General features: G+C 43.4%; 1 protein-coding gene across 1 annotated transcript in view; it reads left to right on the plus strand.

Moving 5' to 3' along the window:
- The window catches only part of LOC142312211 (ovochymase-2-like), a 171,782-nt gene that overhangs the window by 121,792 nt on the left and 27,482 nt on the right, over positions 1-22,508 (plus strand). Inside the window, exons 16-19 of the mRNA XM_075351118.1 lie at positions 2,557-2,743; positions 10,555-10,773; positions 13,702-13,842; positions 17,347-17,580. Coding sequence (XP_075207233.1) covers positions 2,557-2,743; positions 10,555-10,773; positions 13,702-13,842; positions 17,347-17,580 — 781 coding nt within the window. The remainder of the gene's footprint in view (positions 1-2,556; positions 2,744-10,554; positions 10,774-13,701; positions 13,843-17,346; positions 17,581-22,508) is intronic.

A 22,508-nucleotide genomic window follows, 5' to 3' on the forward strand; every position in this document is an offset into this window, starting at 1 on the left:
GATGGGACATGTGTGGAAGGACGTAGAGAGCGATGTTCTCGGTGTGCAGGGCACCGATACGCAGTTCGACCGGCCTGGTGACCCAGGAGATGGTATCAGCGAGGGGTCTCCCATCCACAGAGGCAATCGCTAGGGGCTTATCGAGTAGAGTAACAGGCAACTGGTACTTGTCCACCGTGGCCTGCTGGATGAAATTGCCTGCTGCTCCAGAGTCGAGGTATGCCTCAGCCGTGAAGCGCGTCTCTCCCGCTGACACTTGCACGGTCCACATAACCGGGTCTGAGAGAGTCCCAGCACCTAGGGTGGCCTCTCCTACCAACCCTAGGCTTTGGAGTTTCCCGGCCTCTCTGGACAGGAGCGTAGCAGGTGTGTGCCCTCTCCGCAGTAAAAGCAGAGACCCTTGGCGAGCCGCTCTGCTCGACGTTGTTCAGACCGCCGTACTCGGTCAATCTGCATGGGCTCGTGGACGGGAATCCCCGCTGTTGATGACTGAGGTACGGAGGACTTCCGTGGAGGAGAGGAATGCCGTACCGGACGTCTCTCACGAGATAGCTCTTTGGAGCGTTCCTGAAAACGAATGTCCACTCGAGTTGCTAGGGCAATCAGGGCATCTAGGGTGGAGGGCACGTCACGACCCGCCAACTCGTCTTTGATGCGACTCGAGAGTCCTTCCCAGAAGGCGGCTGTTAGGGCCTCATTATTCCACCCGAGTTCTGAAGCCAAAGTGCGGAAACGGATGGCATATTGGCCTACCGTCAGTGTTCCTTGACGCAGGCGGAGAAGGGATGAAGCAGACGCAGAGGCGCGTCCCGGCTCGTCGAAGGTGCTGCGAAAGGCCTGCAGGAACTCTTGAAGGTCCTTGGTCATAGGGTCCTCCTTCTCCCACAAGGGATTCATCCACGCCAGTGCCTCGCCCTCTAGGTGAGACATGATGAAGGCGACCTTGGCTTGGTCGGAGGCAAACAAATGTGGCAGCTGCGTGAAATGAAGGGAGCATTGATTTATGAAGCCCCTGCAGGTCTTGGGATCTCCGGCATAACGAGGTGGTGAAGCCAAACGGAGTCGGGAAGCATCCGAAGAGGCTGCCACGGGTGCGGGAGCCGTGGATTGACTAGTGGAGGCCCGGAATGTTGAAGGCGTAACTGCCGCTTGTAACGTGTACAGGCGGGTGTCCACGGAAGTCATAAAGTCCAACATGCGGGTCTGGACTTCACGCTGGCGTTGGAGTTCCTCTTGCAAGGCCGCTAGTGCTGCAGCGGGATCCATGGCCTGATCTTACTGTCAGGGCCAGGCGGTCGGGCAGACCCAGGAGGTGGATCCACTGGTCCGAACTCTAAGATGGTGGTAAGGAGTCCGGTAGCTGAAGCACTATGGGCAGCAGAACAGTCCGTGCAAGTGTGTAACGGAGAAGTCCCTGGGACCACGGAGTCACAGATGGTAGTCCCGGGTGACGTAGCTCAGGTTCGGAAGCCGAGATGAGGTCAGGCGGGGTCCGGAACCTTTGGAGCGAGATGACGGGTCACCGCAGGGATCCGAGATGGTACGGACTGTCAGATGGCAGACGGACAGCGTGCGGGGTTCGGGATTCAGCAGGATCGGATGCCGAGGCAGGATCAGCTCTAGAAGAGAGATACGTGAGTATGGCAAGGAGACACAAGGAGACCTGACTCCTAGCTTGGAAAACACGAAGATCAGGCCCCGCCCCCTTGGACAATAAACCCTTATATACCCTGTACCTGTTTAGCTTCATTTCCTGTTAATGGACGCTGGCCCTTTAAGAAAGGGTCAGTGACCGCGCGCGCGCCCTAATGCGCATGCGCGCCGCCCGGGTGCCAGAAGCCAGGGAAGGAAGCTGAGGGGAGGACGCAGGGGAGCCGGCCAGGGCCTGGGAAGCCGTCAGACGCCGGGATCGGAGGCCAGGGAACCTGGGAAGGACGGGCACCGGAGGCTGGGGAGCGGGGAGCGTGGCAGGTGAGTCGGGGAGCGGGGCTGAGGACCCGGGGAGGGGAGCCGAGGACCCGGGGAGCGTGACAGGGGCCCTGTGTGCTCAATAGTTGCCTCTATATGTTTTAATTAATCAATCGATTTTTATTCAAGCTGGTCTCGCTCATGTCTTACCAAAGCAGAAAGATTAAAAAAATTCTCACATTAACTAAAAAAATGCTAATGGGTGGGGGTGCTTCTTTAATAGTGAGCCACAGGTTGCACTGTTATACATAAGAGTATTTTCTTTACCTACAGATTTAACTGTTACCTGTTTTATTTGTTTGTTATTGTAGGAATATTGTACTGGAACATAGAGATACTGTACCTCTAATGTATCTCTATATACCAGTACATCTCACATTATGGATAAAACAAAGCTGTAAAGTAACAACCTGATATTTTTTTTACTGAATGTTACTAAAAAATAACTGTACTGACAAAATTAATAATCACATTTTAATACACTTCTGATTAAACTGTAATAGATAATTTTTAAATTCTGCCTTGTTCATTTCTAAATCAGAAAATAATAAAATATTGAATGTTTCTCGCTCTCTTTTAATGCTCCAGGGAGATTCAGGAGGACCACTGGTTTGCCCCTCTACCAAAAACAGCACAATCTGGGAAGTTCATGGAATCACCAGTTTTGGACCTATTGGCTGTATTATGGATAAAAAACCCAGTGTCTTTACCCGTGCATCTGCTCACCTTGATTGGATAGCTGGCATTATGAAAAAGGATATTTACGATACTTACTGTAGGTGTACAGTTAGATTATTTTCATATGATTCAAACTTAAAAATCCTCTTAATTATATGATATTTGCAGTCTGCTATTTTATATGATGGCAGAAACAGTCTTAAAACATTTGAAGAGTATCTAAACGTTTTTTTTTCTGTATTTTTGTTTGGCATAAAAAAGTACTGACCTTTGCACATCAGTTCATTAAGGAATTTGTCTTAATTTCTGTAAGAAACAATTGCATGTAAGTGGCTTCCAAACCCTTCCTTTTTCCCAGTCTATTTGCCTGCCTTCATCTGATTTGATATTAGAAGGTACTTACCTGGAGTACTGATGCTGGCAGTGAGTGGATCAGTATCTGTCTCCTCCTCTCACATAGTTGTTAACCATTTTACTGCCATCATCTGCACTCCAAATGAGTTCATTGTGAAATCAATGCAGCTAAAAGCTTAAAGGCAAGTGGCCTAGGGAAAAGCAGGGGTTTGGAAGCCACTTACAGTGGGGAAAAAAAGTATTTAGTCAGCCACCAATTGTGCAAGTTCTCCCACTTAAAAAGATGAGAGACTCCCGTAATTGACATCATAGGTAGACCACAACTATGAGAGTGAAAAGGAGAAAACAAATCCAGAAAATCACCTTGTCTGATTTGGCAAGATTTTTTTTGCAAATTATAGTGGAAAATAAGTATTTCGTCAATAACAAAAGTTCATCTCAGTATTTTGTTATATATCCTTTGTTGGCAATGACAGAGGTCAAATGTTTTCTGTAAGTCTTCATAAGGTTGGCACACACTGTTGGTGGCGTAGTGGCCCATTCCTCCATGCAGATCTTCTCTAGAGCAGTGATGTTTTGGGTTTGTCGCTGAGCAAGACGGGCTTTCAACTCCCTCCCAAGGTTTTCAATGGGTTTGAGATCTGGAGACTGGCTAGGCCATTCCAGGACTTTCATATGCTTCTTACGAAGCCACTCCTTCGTTGCCCTGACGGTGTGCTTGGGATCATTATCATGCAGGAAGAGCCAGCCATGTTTCATCTTCAATGCCCTTGCTGATGGAAGGAAGTTTGAACTCAAAATCTCACGATACATGGCCCCATTCATTCTTTCATGTATTCACGGATTTCACGGATCAGTCGTCCAGGTCCCTTTGCAGAGAAACAGCCCCAAAGCATGATGTTGCCACCCCATGCTTCACAGTAGGTATGGTGTTCTTTGGATGCAACTTGGCATTCTGTCTCCTCCAAACACAACGAGTTGTGTTTTATCAAACAGTTCTGCTTTGGTTTCATCAGACCATTTGACATTTTCCCAATACTCTTCTGGATAATCCAAATGCTCTCTAGCAAACTTCAGATGGGCCTGGCTTAAGCAGGAGAACACGTCTGGCACTGCAAGATCTGAGTCCCTGGTGCTGTATTTTGTTACTGATTGTAGCCTTTGTTACGGTGGTCCCATCTCTATGCAGGTCATTCACTAGGTAACCCCGTGTGGTTCTGGGATTTTTGCTCACCGTTCTTGTGATCATTTTGACCCCACGGGGTGAGATCTTGCGTGGAGCCCCAAATCGAGGGAGATTATCATGGTCTTGTATGTCTTCCATTTTCTTATTATTGCTCCCACAGTTGATTTCATCACACCAAGATGCTTGCCTATTCCAGATTCAGTCTTTCCAGCCTGGTGCAGGGATACAATTTTGTTTCTGGTGTCCTTCGACTGCTCTTTGGTCTTCACCATAGTGGAGTTTGGAGTGTGACTGTTTGAGGTTGTGGACAGGTGTCTTTGATACTGATAACAAGTTCAAACAGGTTCCTTTACTACAGGTAATGAGTGGAGGACAGAGGAGCCTCTTAAAGAAGAAGTTACAGGTCTGTGAGAGCCAGAAATCCTGCATGTTTTTATACTTATTTTCCACCATAATTTGCAAAAACAAATCTTGCAAATCAGACAATGTGATTTTCTGGATTTGTTTTCTCATTTTGTCTCTCATAGTTGTGGTCTACCTATGATGTCAATTACAGGCCTCTCTCATATTTTTAAGTGGGAGAACTTGCACAATTGGTGGGTGACTAAATACTTTTTTACCCCACTGTATATAGAATACAAGTATAGGAGTGAAGACAAGTCTCCTAATAAGGTGGTTTGCAAAGTTTTATTACTTTACAGGCGGGACAAAATTATTAGAAAAAAATAAAAGATTAGTTACTCTTTAAGGCTGAGTTCACAAGTCCTCTAATCATGCCTTAGAACGGATCCTGTAGAGATTTGTTGGGAAAAAAGTTCTGCAAACACAACTTTTTGTCCATTTTCTATTAACTGATTTCTACCGGATCTGTTTTTTTAACATTGGAGGCTATGAGAATGTATCCGTTAACTGATTGCTATTTAGCCATCCATTATTTTTGCATTTGTAACGGATCTGTTTTTTTCTTACTGGATCCATTACAAATGAAAACTAAATAGCAATTCATTAACGGATGTGTCCTCCACAGACTCCAATGTTAAAAAAAAAAAAAACGGATCCGGCATAAATCATTTTGCCAACGGATCTCTACAGAATCCATTCTAATGGATGATTACAGGACATGTGATTTCAGCCTAAGATAGTTTTAGACAATAATTACTTTTTAGTTGTTATTCCTACTTATATATTCCTTTTTAGATAAACTATATATTCACAAAAATGAGGGATTTTATAATGTAATGTTTATTTTTTTTATTCTTTTTACCTATAGCTGGGAAATCCTCTGTCTGAGACACAGCATCATGCACCCTTTTTTACATAAACTTATTTTATAGAACTTTATATAAATATTATGGTATATGTTACTAAATTTTTCTTTTTTATAGGCCTTATTTAAACGTCCATATTTCCCTAACATGTTCTATCTGTAAAAACACATACCCATTATAGTCTAGGAGCTGCTCACACGTCCGTGGTTTTTTTTTTGCATACTGTGTCCATTTTTCATTGGAATCACAATGGGTCTGTGAAACTCACATACAGCACAAGAGTGACATCAGTGTACAATCCATGTGCTGACCATGATTAATATTGTAAAGGATAGGAGACGCTTCAACATTTTTTTATCCATGCATGAAAAACACTGATGGTAAAACCTGACACACTGACCAAACACTCTTACCATTTTTTTTGCATATGTGAACAAACATGGAGGTGTGCATGAGGCCTAAAAGGAAATATCCAAAAACCTAAAATAGTGTGGAGCGAGTAGTTAACTATTTGTACTCACTATGCTGTTAGCGAGTACTGTCCGCTACTCGCATATTCGTTACGAGTAGTGGGTGCAATGTAATTCAATAGGAAATACTCGCTAAGTAGCGACTAACCCAAAAGCCGTACTATTCGCTACTCGCACAAAAAGTATGGCTTTCAGGTTACTCGCTACTTAGCGAGTATTTCCCATTGCCTTACCTTGCGCCCGCTACTCAAAACAAATATGTGAGTTACAGACAGTACTCGCTAACAGCATAGTGAGTAGGAAAAGTTAACTACTCGCTCAACACTATCCTAGAACAATAATCAGAAGTAAAATGGGCATAAGTGAATACAACATGCAATGTACAAAGACACTTTGGTGGGAGGAGCTAACCAAATTTATTCCAGAGATGTGCCATTGTGATAGATTTGGTAGTTTTACCCTTATCCTAATTTTAGTATAGTATTTATATGTTTACTCATTTTTTTGAACGCTCCTTTCATCTGAATTTATTTTACCTTCTAAGTTTCACGTAAATCTTGTTTTCTTGGGAAAGGTTTGGTATTGTGTTTTGTAAAGGTCAATATCCCATTTGGGAGTTTTAACCAGAAAATCTTAACTTTGCGAATGAAACATTGCTTTGGGTGTTTGCTGAGTGATTCCTATGGGAGACGTCTTCCCCAGTTCACACATATGATATAAATAGCACTAGCCTGACATCAAATTAGAAGAGTTGAGTCAGTGTTCTTTGCTAAAATGCCTTTATTTCTCAATTGTATATGAATGGGTTTTTTTAGTCCTTATATTTGCTCAGCCGTTGAACATGCTTAATAAACATATTTTTAGGATTACTGCTTTTTACATAGTTTGCAACATAAGGTTTTCTCTAGAGAGAATGTAGCACTGTTTGTCCTCACCTGCAGGAGCTCCATTGGAGAACTACCTCCTGGGAATTCCTGCTACAATTCACATTCTGAGAAAGAAAAACAACTTCACCTTCTAAAAAAATGACAAACCTAATACAATATGTGCATTATGTGCAAAGATTAATGCCGTTCAGTTTACAATAGCGCTCTGAGACCCTAGCAGGGTTTTCATTGTCCTTTCTGGGTACATTGAAAGTCAAAAATGCCAGAACCCTGATTGAATCCATTAAAGTAAATGAGGTTCTTTTGGATTTTTTCATTTTTTATTAACAAAAAAAAAAGATTGAGCATAGTTATCAAGGTTCCACTGAAAACATGATGTACAGGAAAATAGAGCCTAGGGCTGCGATTAGGACACTAACCCGTCACCATGCTACAGTTCATACAGTAGATAGATAGAAATGAGTGAACCTGAGGTTCAGTGTTCGTACTGAAAGACTTTACAAAAAAAGAGCTTGAGTGCAGAGTTCGGTTGCTTTATGTATGCAAAGCACTCGTATGGGCATCGCTGTGCTCGGGTACGCTCGGTGCTCAGCCCTGTGCGAGCCACTTGCAGTGTTTGATTGGCTCTCACTGGGGGTAAAAACAGTGTGATCGAAAGTAGTGTGCACCAAAAAAAAAATGGAAAAATTAGGTTGGATGGAGAGCGTTTGTGAACAGCAGTTTTCAGCACTTTCCACAGATTCTCGATTGGATTCAGGTCTGTACTTTGAATCGCCATACTCATCCCTGGATGTTTATTTGTGAACCATTCCATTGTAGATTTTTCTTTATGTTTGGGATCATTGTCTTGTTGAAAGACAAATCTCCGCCCCAGTCTCAGGTCTTTTGCAGACTCCAACAGGTTTTCTTCAAGAATGGTCCTGTATTTGGCTCCATACATCTTCCCATCAATTATAACCACCTTCTCCGCTGCCACCACCATGTTTGACAGTGGGGATGGTGTGTTCAGGGTGATAAGATGTGTTGCTTTTACACCAAACATATCGTTTGGCATTGTGCCCAAAAAGCTCGATATTTGGTTTCATCTGACCAGAGCACCTTCTTCCACATGTTTGGTGTGTCTCCCAGGTGGCTGGTGGCAAACTTTAAATGACACTTTTTCTTCTTGCCACTCTTCCATAAAGGCCAGATTTGTGCAGTGTACAACTGATTGTTGTTCTATGGACAGACTCTCCAACCCTAGCTGTAGATCTCTGCAGTTCATCCAGAGTGATCATGGGCCTCTAGGCTGCATCTCTGATCAGTCTTCTTGTTTGAGATGAAATGGGTTTGAGACGGCCGGGTCTTGGTAGATTTGCAGTGGTATGATTCTCCTTCCATTTCAATATGATCGCTTGCACAGTGCTCTTTGGGATGTTTAATGTTTTGGAAATCTTTTTTCAGATCAGAGTTTTTACATCACAAGATATAACCGCTATTCCTGTCTCTACATTTTTCTTTTCTGAGTGTGAAAGCTGCTTATCTTGGATAGGCAATGCAGTATATTTTTATTTATGTCAGTAAAGCCCCACTTCAGGTTATAATAAGATGGAATAATACAGTTTCACTGTGCCTGGCCTATAGATGTTAGCACATATGTATTATTTTTTACTGAATTTACGTGGAGGCATAACATAAAAATCAAGCAGGTAAATAATGCAAAATATCCCTTTCTGATAGTAGAGGTTGATTTAACCCCTTAACATTGGTGTGATTTTTTAATTTTTTGCAATTTCGTTATTTTCCTCCCCTTCTTCCAAGAGGCATAGTCCACATAGCCATACAACGATGAGTTTTAAATTATATCGTTCATTTTACCATATAATGTATTGAAAAACAGGAAAAAAACATGAAAAAAAATTCTAAGTGGAATATAAAATGGTGAAAAAATGCAATTCTGCCAAAGTTTTTTTTTAGGTTTGTGTTTACAGTGATTATTGTGCAGTAAAAATGACTTGAAAATGTGATTGTCCAGATCACTGTTACAGAAATACCAAAATTCCATGCATTTTATTTATTTAAGTTGTGAAAATTCAGAAGTTTGTAAAATATAAAAGCTCTGTCATCATTTTCTGTAACATTTTTATTTTTTCATCAATTGACCTATTTTGGGCCTATTTTGTGTAAGTGAGCTAATGGTTGTATTCTAATATTTGGAGGTACACTCAACATTTTATTCATTTTTATTGCATTAGGAAGTCTAATACCCAAAAAAACAAAATTCTATCATTTTGAGGGTTTTTTCTCTACTCTGTGTTTAATACATAAGTTTATTAATTTTACATTTTGATAGCTCACACTTTTACTGATGCAACAATACTAAAGATGTTTTATTTTTACAATTTCTTTTTTTTATTGGTGGAAAAAGTAGGGTTTTCAAGTTTTTATATTTGTAAACATTATTCAAAAACTATAGTATTCTAATATATAATGATTATTTTGATCTCATCTCAAGGCTTAGGGGTACTTTGCACACTGTGACATCGCTAGCGATCTCGTTAGCGATGTGAAATGCTAGATCGCAATTGCAATCTTTCGAGATCGCACATGCGTAAAATGACCTATGTGCGATCTCGAAAGATTGCACTTGCGATCTAGCATTTCACATCACTAACGAGATCGCTAGCGATGTCGCAGTGTGCAAAGTACCCCTTAGTTTATGGCTGAGCTACATAGGAGTACCAAGATGGCAGCATAGGGGTCTTCAGTATGACCAGGCTGTGATAGTAAGCCATCAGTTATCCCATGATAGTATTGCGAGGAGTTGATGGAAGCCGATGCAAATGAGTTTCCAACGCGTTTCATTTTTCTGATTGACAACAAAGTTGAAAGGTTTAACAGAAGCGCATGGAGCTCAACTCTGGCCGCAACTCTAATGTGGGCGTCACACGAGGCGCTCTATCGTGCGATAGGTAGTCAGGGTCACGGTTTTCGTGACGCGCATCGGGCTTCGTTGGCTACGTCGTCCCGTGTGACACCTACGAGCGATCGCAAATCGGTGACAAATCGTGTATCGTGTACTCGTCGTTTATTTTTTAAAAATAGTTTATTTTACTTTGCGCCGGTTGTTCATCGTACCCGGGGTAGCACACATCGCTCCGTGTGACACCCCGGAGACGATGAACTGCAGCTTACCTGCGGCTGCCACCAATGCTGAAGGAAGAAGGTAGGAAGGTAGGCGGGATGTTTACGTCCCGCTCATCTCCGCCCCTCCGCTTCTATTGGGCGGCCGCTGTGTGACGTCGCTGTGACGCCGAACGTTCCACCCCCTTCAGGAAGAGGATGTTCGCTGCCCACAGCGACGTCGCTCAGCACGTAAGTACGTGTGACGGGGGTTTAACGACTTTGTGCGACACGTGCAGCGATTTGCCCGTGACGCACAAACGACGAGGGTGGGTATGATTGCACATGCGATCGCACGATAGATCGCATCGTGTGACGCCCGCATTAGACACAATGCCTGAGCCTGCTTTACACAACCTAGCCCGCTCCATAATGGATAGATACGTCATGGGGTGCTAAAGTCTCCATATAAACATAGAATATAATAGTTGTTGCAAATGCTGATAATCTAATAAGCAAAATACTGATTTAAGCAATGTATCATTCATAAACTGTTATATAGAAAAACTAAATGAACAGTATAAAAGTAAAATACACCTGTTACTACATGCATCTATTGATTTTATTCTTTCATTCTCCAGCATCTGGCTGTGGCAGTGCCAAGGACCTGAGTGAGACAAATGGGATGTTTACGTCTATGCGATATCCTTCCACATATAGCAATGATGCAGACTGTATTTGGAATATTGTCGCCCCAGCTGATAAAGTCATTCATCTGCATTTTAATAACTTCATTCTTGAGGAAAGTAGTCTCTGCGGCAATGACAGGGTTGTGATATCTGATGAACTTGGCAGTGTTGGTGAGTATTTCTGTCATTACAGTTTTGTTTATATATTGTACATTCTTTATGATTGTGTTCACTTACTGTAACTTTGTGCAGGCTTGAACAGGCCCATCAGGGAGTCAGTGAACCCCCCGGAGGGTCATGGGCTTCCTTGTGTAAAAGACCCCATTGTGTGCTGCGCTCCCAATAAATGACCCAGATACATTGTCCTCCTTCACCGCCAGGCAGTACATAAGATGAAAGGGACAATTTACATCCTGTCAGTGTATCCCCATTCCCCAGCAGCGGGGCCCACCTCTTAGTGTACACCTTATAGCTGTCTGCTCCTGTATAAGCACATTGCTGTTTGTAAATTTACGGACTGTTGTCAAATTTTGCTAGGAACCAGCAATTCATCCTTCTATGGCGCTGCTGGTTATTAAAATGGTTGCAGATCTAATCTATTTTGAAAATACAACTAAAGCTTCATTCATTTATGAGTTTGTCTTGAGTGAACTTATCCGTTTTTCACTGACCACTAGCAGTAGCTTAGAAAACCTCCATCAGTTCTTTGCATGTTGGAAAAAAAGATGTTACAAGGTACAAATGACATGAATAGTGAAGGGCGGACCTGGATTGTAAAAGTCCGCATCCACACGGGTTGAAAGGTATCCAAATGCCAGGCCTGGGCCCAGGCTTCTCAGGAAATTCCGGGTATTGATCCAGATCCAGCACTGAGGTAATAAAAAAAGAAAAAATAAAGAAAAAAAAAAAGCAAGCGCGCTATACTTATCGAGTCTCAAGTACAGCTGTAACTGCTTCCAGGTCTGCTCATTCTAGTTCCGAGGTCACGCATTATCCTTCATGCATATGCACTGCTTCTCAGCCCACCGACGTCTGTGATTGGTTGCAGTCAGAGAAACCCGCATGCTGAGTGACAGCGTGTCTAAAGCCTGCTTTACACGTTACGATGAAGTATACGATATCATATGCGATCGTAACCGCCCTCATAGTATGTGCAGCACGTTCAATTTGTTGAACTTGTTTCACAAACGATTATTTGCTGTCACACATACTTACCCTTCCATACGACCTCGATGTGGGCGGCAAACATCCACTTCCTGGAGTGGGAGGGACGTTCGGCGTCACATCAACGTCACGCGGCAGCCGGCTAATAGAAGCAGAGGAGCAGAGATGAGTGGGACGTAAACATCCTGCCCACCTCCTTCCTTCCTCATTGCCGCCGGGAGCCGCGGGACACAGGTAAGATCTGTTCATCGTTCCCGGGGTGTCACATATTGCGATGTGTACTGCCTTGGGGACATTGAACAATCCGACGTTCAATTTCTAGGAATTGAACGACGTGCGTGCGATGAACTTTGAACGTTCAATCGCAATCGCACGTAGCTGTCACACGTTGCAATATAACTTACGATACTGGATGTGCGTCACTTACGACGTGACCCCGCCGACACATCTTAAGATATATTGTAGCGTGTAAAGCCCGCTTAACACTTCTAATTACAGACCCTGTCTGTGTGTCTATATCATACAGTAAAAATAAATAAATAAAAAAAAATTTGCATAGGGTCCCCCCATATTATGAAACCCATCAAAGTTAAGATATACAGCTAAAGGCTGCAGTCCCCAGCCATTTGCTTTTCTTGGCTGTGTACCACAATAAGAGGAATCGCATGTTGGTTTTTAAATAAAATGTATTATTATTATTATTATTATTATTATTGAAATAAATAATTAAAAAAATGGTGTGCGTTCCCACCAATTTTGATACCCAGCCAAGATAAAGCCCAACAGCTAGGGGCTGGTATTCTCAGGCTGGGGAGGCCCATGCTAATTGGGTCCCCTCAGCAAAAAAATTTGCAGCTTGCAGCCACCCGGGATTGCTGCATTCATTATACGCAAAAATCCCAAAACTTTACACGACTCTTCCTGATTGCTCTGGTGCATTGACAATCGGGGTAATAAGGGATTAATCGCAGTTCACAGCTGCCGCTATGCCCTAGATTAGTAATGGGAGGCATCGATGAGACAACCTCCATTATTGATCTGTAAGTGAAAAGAAGTAAACACAAACACCCAAAAAATCCTTAATTTGAAATTAAAATACAAAAAACACACCCTCTGTCACCAGGTTATTAATCCCCAAAACAACCTTGCAGGTCCGGCGTAATCCACACAAGGTGCCATGATGATTCCAGCTCTGCTACATCTGAAGTCACAGCTCACGATCATGTAACATGGTGGCCCGCTGTGGACTTCAAGCTGAGACAGAGCAGCAATGAGCAGTGACATCACTCAGGTTAGTTGCGACCACAGCTGGAGGTTTCCACAGTCCTCTGCCTATGCCGCAGGTAACCTGACCTCAGGGGTCTTCATTAAACTCAGTGACTTCACCTCAAGCTGTGCCATTCATCCATTCAAGTCTATGGGTGTCTGGAAATCACCAGACTGCACTCGGATGTCATCCAACTCACAGAATGGAGAAGATGGAGAAATGTTGTTCTCCATCTTCTCTTGACAGAGAATCGGATCACACTAAGTTGACTCTGATAAGTTGACTCAGATCAGAATTCGATTGGTACAGCCACGAATCAGCCGCACGGCATGAAACTGCTGCATTTATGGGATTGCTTAACAAGCAATCACTTGATTTTGTGTGGAATAGGTGTTTTGAAGAAAAGAAAAATAAATAAGGGGCAGTCATGCGGTTTTGCGGGGGATTCAACCATCCCATTGCAAAATCAAATGTTTGCGAAACAATTTGAAAACCACAGCAACAACTACTCAACACTGCAGCTCTGTGTGTCATTAACCTAAGAAAAAATAGGGAGGTCTTATATTTATTTCTATCCTTTGCTGTAAAGAAAACTGTGAATCCACCCTACACATATGCTGACATCATTAGTTTGTGTCCCTTCTGACAGTGTCATGTTTCCTTTTCAGGGGCCCACTGTGGAAACTTTGTACCAGCCGATCTAGTTAGCTTCAGCAACAAGTTGTCTGTGCAATTCCGATCCAACAGCAGGTTGGTGGATGATGGATTTTATGCGACCTGGGGATTTGTAGATCCATCTTCAATAGAAAGTAAGTTTTTGAAAAGGATTGATTGAAAAATATAAGGAAGCAAGCTGAATCTCTGTTAAATATCAGAAACTATAAATGAAAAGAAGAGAACCTGACACCTCCAGAACCACTATTTACCTAGAGATAGCTAAAAGGGTAATCTGCTGGAAAAGAGTAATCAAATTAGGCTGGGGCCACATGGGGATTACTGCGATCCCCTCTCATAACACTCGGCTCACGCTGGCAGTACAGCAGAGCCGGGTGTCATGCGAGTGTCCCTGCAACTGAGGTCCGACCGTGCGAGCGGACCTCAGCTTCGGGGGGCGGGCCGGCACTGAGAAGGGGAGGGAGGGATTTCTCTCCCTCTCTCCTCCGTAGCCTGCTATTGTGATTCTCACCCTGCACTCCCGGTACACTGGTGTACCGCGAATGCAGTGCGATTTTTCTCTCGCCCCATAGACTTGAATGGGTGCGAGAGAAAGAGTCTCGCATTGCACCTGCAGCATGCTGCGATTGTTTTCTCGGTCCGATTAGGGCTGAGAAAATAATAGCTCATGTGCGCTGACACACAGGCTAATATTGGTCCGAGTGGAATGCGATTTTTTTTATCACACTCCACTCGCACCGATTTTCATGCCGTGTGTCTTAGGCCTTAAGGGCGGCTTTGCACGTTGTGACATCGCACGTGCGATGTCGGTGGGGTCAAATCGAAAGTGACGCACATCCGGCGTCACTTTCGACATCGTACTGCGTAAATGCTAGATGATATGATGAACGAGCGCAAAAACGTCGTTATTGTATCATCGTTGCATTCACCGACATTTCCATAATGCCGGTGCCGCGACAGGTACGATGTTGTTCCTCGTTCCTGCGGCAGCACACATCGCTGTGTATGAAGCCGCAGGAGCGAGGAACATCTCCTACCTGCCGCCGGCGGCTATGCGGAAGGAAGGAGGTGGACGGGATGTTTACATCCTGCTCATCTCCGCCCCTCCGCCGCTATTGGCCGCCTGCCGTGTGACGTCGCTATGACGCCGCATGACCCGCCCCCTTAGGAAGGAGGCGGGTCGCCGGCTAGAGCGACGGTCGCAGGGCAGGTGAGTGCATGTGAAGCTGGCGTAGCGATAATTTTCGCTACGCCAGCTATCACACGATATCGTACCTGCGACGGGGGCGGGGACTATCGCGTGCGACATCGCAGCATCGGCTTGCGATGTCGCAACGTGCAAAGCCCGCCTTACAGTCATGGCCAAAAGTGTTGGTACCCATGAAATTGTTCCAGAAAATGAAGTCATTCTCCAAGGACATTATTTTCTACATTTTCACGTATTAGTAGTGACCTCATACACATATTGTAGCATGAGGCATATGACAAGGAGGACAGTGGAAACACTAGCGGTCTTCACAGTATGAAGAACAGCACTATTAGAAAATAGATGCACAAGTGTCCGAGGGATCATGAGTGTGCACAAAAGCTGGAAATTACCATTGGTAAAAGAAAAACCATCTAGAGATGCAGAAGTGGTGCTTGTGTTTCTATTATACTTGTCCTCTGATTGTTCCACTCCTGGTTTTATCTACAAATACTGAGGTAAAAAAACTCACCAAATATTCACAAGGTGTGCACGAGGTCTCATAAGTACAAAATTATGAATTTTCTGGAGGTGATAAGTTCCTTTTAATGGTTTCCTCCATTATCACTGTGGATACTACTTATAGAGACAATTCTGTTATCACTAAAATAGGATATTGAGGGTCTGCTGCCATCTAGTGTCAAAGGGAGCAAATAGCGTTATTGCTTGGATGACATTCTGGAGAACTTACTCATTCAGCTCAGTGTGAACTAAGGCTATTTTCACACATCCGTTTTTTGCCATCAGGCACAATCTGGCGAAAAAACTGATGCGATCCGTTGCACCAGTTTTTTCCATCAGTTCCTTCAGTTTTTGGACGGGTCCGTTGTGCTACTGAGCATGCTCAGTAGAAAAAAACCCAATTTGTCGCTGTAATGCATTTTTTGCTGCATTACGATGGATCCGGTGCCCTTGGGCTTTCATGCACGCTGGATTTCGACGGATCCGGCGCAGTCCGTTTTTTTGCCGCAGCCAAAAAACGTTGAATGCTGCGTCCTTTCCAGCAGCTGGACACAGAAATTTGCACATGATGGATGCAACGCAAAGGCATCAGGCACAACCCGGAGCTAATACAATTCAATGAGGAAAAAAAACGGATCCAGCAACAGATCCGTTTTATCCGATTTTTGCCAGATTGTGCCTGACGGCAAAAAACGGATGTATGAAAGCAGCCTAAAGGACAAAGAATACCAGCATGAGATAAACCCTATCCTATATTATCTCAGGTGATCTACTGCAATGATAACTGTCAGAGCACTAGTGTGACCATTGACTGATTTGTTAAGCGCTCAGAGACAAGGTGTAAATGGGTTTCCATCTTTAAAAATCATGGCTCAATTACATATAAAATAAAAAAACACAGCAGATACTTAGCTTCCCCCTGGTCTAGCACTGACTCTCTTGCACTAGTCTTATTTCTGTTTAGTGCACATCACCACTGCAGACAATCACTGAGCTCAGTGGCTGTTCTGAGGTAGATGCTTTGAACAGTGATTAGCTGCAGTGTTGATGTGCACTATAGTTGTGATGTCACCACTGCAGCCAAAAGAAATAGACCAGAGAAGTGCAAGAAATCGGAGCTGGACCTGTGGAAGCTGAGTACATACAGTGTTTGTTATTTTATATCTTTACAAGCATTTGGGCCATAGATTATGAAAGCAAAAAACCCTTCTAAAGGGAACATGTTACTGCCAGAAATGCTATTTACCTACAGATACAGTGGTAACCTGCAGGCAAATAGCGTTTAAATCCTGCATGGCTGCCTTACTGTAGCAGTATACAGGGAGAAAATGTTGTGATATTCTCCCTGCATCCACTCACTTCCAGTTAGGTTAGGTGTAGAGAGCTATTACAGTAAAGGATCACTAAACAGTGAGAGTGGCTGTGATTAGTCGCCAACACATTGATTGACAGCCTGTTCTGCAGCATATGTGTTCAGCGTGTGTGTGTGTATGTGTGCGTGTGTGCGTGTGTGTGTATGTGTGCGTGTATGTGTGCGTGTGTGCGTGTGCGTGTGTGTATGTGTGCGTGTGTGCGTGTGTGTGTGTGTGTGTGTGTGTGTGTGTGAGTGCAGAGCAGGCTGTCAACCAACATGCTGTGGACAGCTCACTGCGTAGTGAACAATGACTGTCATATCTTCCTGCATTGTCCTGGTGCTTGGAAGAGAACAGCTGCAGGGAGAATATAACTTTGTATTCTCCCTGGAACCACTGATTTATTAAATCATCCAAACATTATTCAAATCGACTTTCCTTCAGATTACCACCATATATGCAAGAAAATAGCATTTTGTGGAGGTGATGCATTTTGTTTAAGCTCAAAGTTCAGAGTGAGTCTATAATCGTTTCCTGCAATGAATTCTTTACAATATGGCTGTGTTTTTATTTTTTAGACATTGCAAATTGTGGCGGTCATTTCAATACCGACAAAGGAAAGTTTATGTCACCCAACTGGCCTATCAATTATCCAAGCAGCAAAGCTTGCACGTGGAAAATAACAGTTCAACCCAGCAAGAATATTCACATCGTCTTTACAAACTTTACCCTACAAGCTGCAGTCATCATAGGCGGTTGCCTGGATTTTGTGGAAGTTTTTGATGGGGATAAACCTGAATCAAACAGACTGGGTAAGTACAGAGTTATCAGAAACCAGAAGATCCCTGTGGAACAAAAGGTAATTCACAGTGGTCAATTGCTTGTTCTTTTCTTTAAAAAAAAAAAAAAATTGGCCAGTGTGAAAGATCAATGATAATGATCGTGTTTATGGCTCATTGTCATTGATTGTCCTACTTAGAACTTTCATCCTTTTAGATCCTCACAAATGACTTTTCAAACCACTGCTCTTCCTTCTAAAAAGTCAAAGCAAGGAAATTGGCTTAAAGGAAACCTGTCGTGTAAAAAAATGCTATTAACCTGCAGATGTGGGCTTAATATGTAGGTTAAAAGCATTATAAACTGCCCAACATCTGTTCTGAGAGCACTGCTGCCAGGAGGAAATGAAATGTATTCCTCCCAGCAGCATCAAGTTTTCAGTTATGGGGGTAGTGTCGGCGCAACTTCAGTCACTGCTCTCCGCATAATCAGCGGCAGCTATAACACGCCCCTGACACTGACTCACTCATTTCATCTCGGCAGCTTCAGAATGCTATAAACCTTCAGATTAACCCCACATCAGCAGGTAATAACATTTTTTACATCACTGTTTCCCTTTAAACTGGAAGTTCTCCAATGAACAAAACAATATCAAAATTCTGTGCCTAAGGCCTGTTTCACACGTCAGTGAAAAACACAGACGTTTTTCACTAACGTGTAAAAAACGCATGTCTCTCCGTGTGCCGCTATTCACAGCATACATGGGTTATACATGTGCTATCCGTGATCCGAGTCCATAATTCGTGATAGCACATAGACATATACTCACCTGTCCCTGCTGTCCGTGGTGCTGAACTCTTTGGCTCTGATGTGTATCCGGCCTCCACTGACGCCCGCTGCAGTTACTTCCCGGTTGGCTGCTCCATGCATAAATTAATATGCATGAGAATAAACAGCCGGGCTGAAAGGAGGAGGCAGTAGAGGCTGAAGACAGCATCGCTGGAGACGTGTGAGTATAACAATCATTTTATTTTAAATGTACGTGTTTTCTGGTACGTGTTTCATGGATCACACCATAGTGTGGTCCGTGGGAGATCAGTGATGCCAGAAAAAAACGGAAATGTCTCCATGTGGTAATCACGGACAAGCGTGTACGCCGCACAGAGACACAGTCAGTGAAAAATCACTGATGTGTATGCAGACCCATTGATTATAATGGGTCTGGATATATCCATGATTCTGGTACGTATAAAATCTAGCACATACGTACCAGAATCACCGCCTGGTGAAAGTGGCCTAAAGGGGTTTTCTCAAGAACAAAGATAGTTTTAAAGTTAATTTTAATCAATAAGTCTTAGCATAATAAGTTCAACAATTGGATTTCTTTAAAATAAATGTTCTTATACGTATATGTGCACCTGCTATGTACTGTGTAATGACTGTTTCTGACCATAGAGGCACTTGGTCTGATCATATTACATCTCCTGGGCTGTGGAAGATGCAAAAGTGTATAATGACATTACAGCACGGGATTACAGCTGATTCTTTTTGTGAGGTAAAACATTTTTCTGTCTTTTTTTTTAAAAAAAAAAACAAGTTTTACCTCACAGAATTATTTGTGATCCCATGCTGCAATGTTTGTACACTTTTTTCCATCCTTCACTACCCAGGAGCTGTGGTATGAAAGACCATGTCCCTCTACGGTCAGAAAAAACAATCATACAATACATATCTGAGACACATACTGTATATAAGATTATCTCAGTACAGGAACATTTTTTTTAAACACATCCAATTGTGGAACATTATTATTTCAAGATCTATTGATTAAAAGGAACTTTGTTGTGGGACAAATTCTTTAATTTTTTTCCTTAATAGCAGATCTCCGATACCCCTGAATAACCAATGGTGAAATTTTGACAACACTAAAGGCTGCTTTACACGCTGCGACATCGCTAGAGTTTGATAGCGATGTCGCGAGCGATAGCACCCGCCCCCGTCATTCGTGCGACATTTGGTGATCGCTGCTGTAGCGAACATTATCGCTGCGGCAGCGTCACATGCACATACCTTATCAGCGACGTCGCTGTGACCACCGAACAATCCCTCCTTCAAGGGGGAGGTGCGTTCGGCGTCATAGCGATGTCACTGCGGCGTCACTAAGCGGCCGCTCAATAGCAGAGGAGGGGAGGAGATGAGCAGCCGGAACATGCCGCCCACCTCCTTCCCTCCTCATTGCCGGTGAACGCAGGTAAGGAGATGTTCGTCGTTCCTGCGGCGTCACACATAGCGATGTGTGACGCCGCAGGAACGACGAATAACCAGCGGCGTGCACCACCAACGATATTTGGAAAAGGAGCAACGTGTCAACAATCAACGATTTTAGACGTTTTTGCGATCGTTGCACGTCGTTCCTTGGTGTCACACGCTGCAATGTCGCTAACGGCGCCGGATGTCCGTCACTAGCGACGTCACCCCAACGATATATCGTTAGTGATGTTGCAGTGTGTAAAGCACCCTTAAGGAAAGTCTGACAGCTTCCCGCCAAGGCCAATTTTCTTTTTTTACTCATTTGTTTATTCCTTACCTTCTTTCAAGAAACATAAGGGTTTTTTTCTGTGAACATAGCCATATGAGAGTTTGTTTTGTTTTTAGATGATTTGAGTTTTGAATGACACCATTCCTTTTACTATATAATATACCACAAAACGGAAATATATTCTGTTTGGTATATTAAGTTTGGTGAAATTATGTAAAACACAATTCCGTAATTGTTTTTTTCTGCCATTTTGATTTTCCAGGTCAGTACAATTATGGCGATGCCAAACTTCTATAGTTTTTATAACTATTTAAAGAGAACCTTTCACCAATGTTGGCATGGTAAACTGACCACTCCATGATAACAAGACTGGAGAGCTGAATAAAACCTAGTTTGTTTTTATTTCTCCTTTACGTTGCGGAGATACTGCCTTCTAAATTTTACCGTGCCAAATATGTTAATTTCTCTTTCAACCTATAGCCACTGGCTATATGATCAGAGTTGGGAATGTTTGAAATGCTTTGGCATTTCAGAGAAAAACATATTTTTAATAGCCCCCGGGGACTGAGCCGCGTTGTGCACTAGTCGTACAAGAGGGTCCCCATCAGCTTCTCCCTGACCACTGAAAGTGACTGACAGGTTTTTGCCAACATGCGTGTATAGGCAGAGACCCGTCAGTCCCTTTCAGTGAGCGGGGAGAAGCCACCGGGAACCCGCCTGTATGACTAGTGCACAACGCGGCTCAGGACACGGCGGCTATTAAAAGTATATTTTTCTCTGAAACATACCTGGCTGTGATCACACAGCCAGTGGCCGATACATGCTTCCCATGGTTTGGCTCATATTATCTAATATATAAAGCTGAATGTGTGTGTGTGTGTGTGTGTGTGTGTGTGTGTGTGTGTGTGTATGTGCGGGATTGGCATCTGCACCGTCGCAGCTTCAGCCACAAAATTTTGCACACTCACACGTCTGGACCCCGAGAGCGTCATAGGCTATGTTTTGAGGGGAAATTTTAACCCCGAGCTTTACAGTTATTCGCCAAAAAACCTGCCTCCATTAAAGCTAATGGAGCTGGGAGCCACAGTGCAGCCAGAACTTCAGAAAAATGCGCAGCCACGCCCTTATATGGAATATTGGTGTGTCACAATGCAGCCAGGGAAAGAGACAGACACAGACAGGGAAAGAGGCAGACACAGACAGGGTAAAAAATAGACATAGACAGGGTAAGAGACAGACAAAAAGAGACAGACAAAAGAGACAGACTGACAGGGAAAGAGACAGACACAGACAAAGAGACAGAGACAGACACAGGGAAACAAGGGAAAGAGACAGACAGGGTAAGAGACAGACAAAGACAGGTAAAGAGACAGACAAAGAGACAGACACAGGGAAAGAGATAGAGGGAAAGAGACAGACAGGGAAAGAGAGGGAAAGAGACAGACAGGGAAAGAGACAGACAGGGAAAGTGATAGACAGACAGGGAAAGAGATTGAGACAGACGGAGAAAGAGACAGAGACAGTCAGAGACAGACAGGGAAAGAGACAGACAGACAAAGAGATAGAGAGAGAGACAGAGAGATATATACAGAGGGGGAGACAGATAGAGAATGGGAGAGAAACAGAGAGATAGTTACTATCCCGGGCATTAATACATTCTATTTATACATTCTATCCTGGGAATGTTAATACATTCTATTTTGTTAACAACATTTATTAACCCGGGCGAAGCTGGGTAGTACAGCTAGTCTATTATATAAAGGTGTGTCTGTGTGTGTGTGTCCGTTAAATGAATCCGCACCGTCGCATGTACAATCATGAAATTTTGCACAGACACCCCATTTGACTCATGGAACATCATAAACTATGTTTTGAGGGGAAATTTTAACCCCGCACTTTACAGTTATTCACCAAAAAAGTAAATGGAGTTGGGAGCCTCAATGCCGCCAGAACTTCAGAAGAATGCGCAGCCACGCCCTTGAATGGAATGTCGGCATGTCACAATACAGCCAGGGAAAGAGACAGACAGACACAGACAGACAGGGAAAGAGACAAACAGGGAAAGAGACAGACAGGGAAAGAGACAGACAGGGAAAGAGACAGAAAAAGAGATAGGGAAAGAGACAGACAGGGAAAGAGACAAAGAGAAAGAGAAAGAAAGACAGACAGAGAGACAGACAGAGACTGGGAGAGATACAGAGAGATAGTGACTATCTCGGGCAATGCCGGATACTACAGTTAGTAAACACTAAAGCAGAAAACACCTCCAATTTGGCTATGTTCAGATAGTGAATATTTCCTGTTGCCACTTTTATCTGACAATCAGATTCATTTCCAAATATTAGCGCTGCTAATTCCTTCCATGTGTGAATAAGGCTTTGTAAACCACTATACTATGTAGAACCAACAAAAGCCAAAGAACAC

The sequence above is a fragment of the Anomaloglossus baeobatrachus genome, chromosome 1 (genome assembly GCF_048569485.1).
Source record: "Anomaloglossus baeobatrachus isolate aAnoBae1 chromosome 1, aAnoBae1.hap1, whole genome shotgun sequence".
Taxonomy (NCBI): domain Eukaryota; kingdom Metazoa; phylum Chordata; class Amphibia; order Anura; family Aromobatidae; genus Anomaloglossus; species Anomaloglossus baeobatrachus.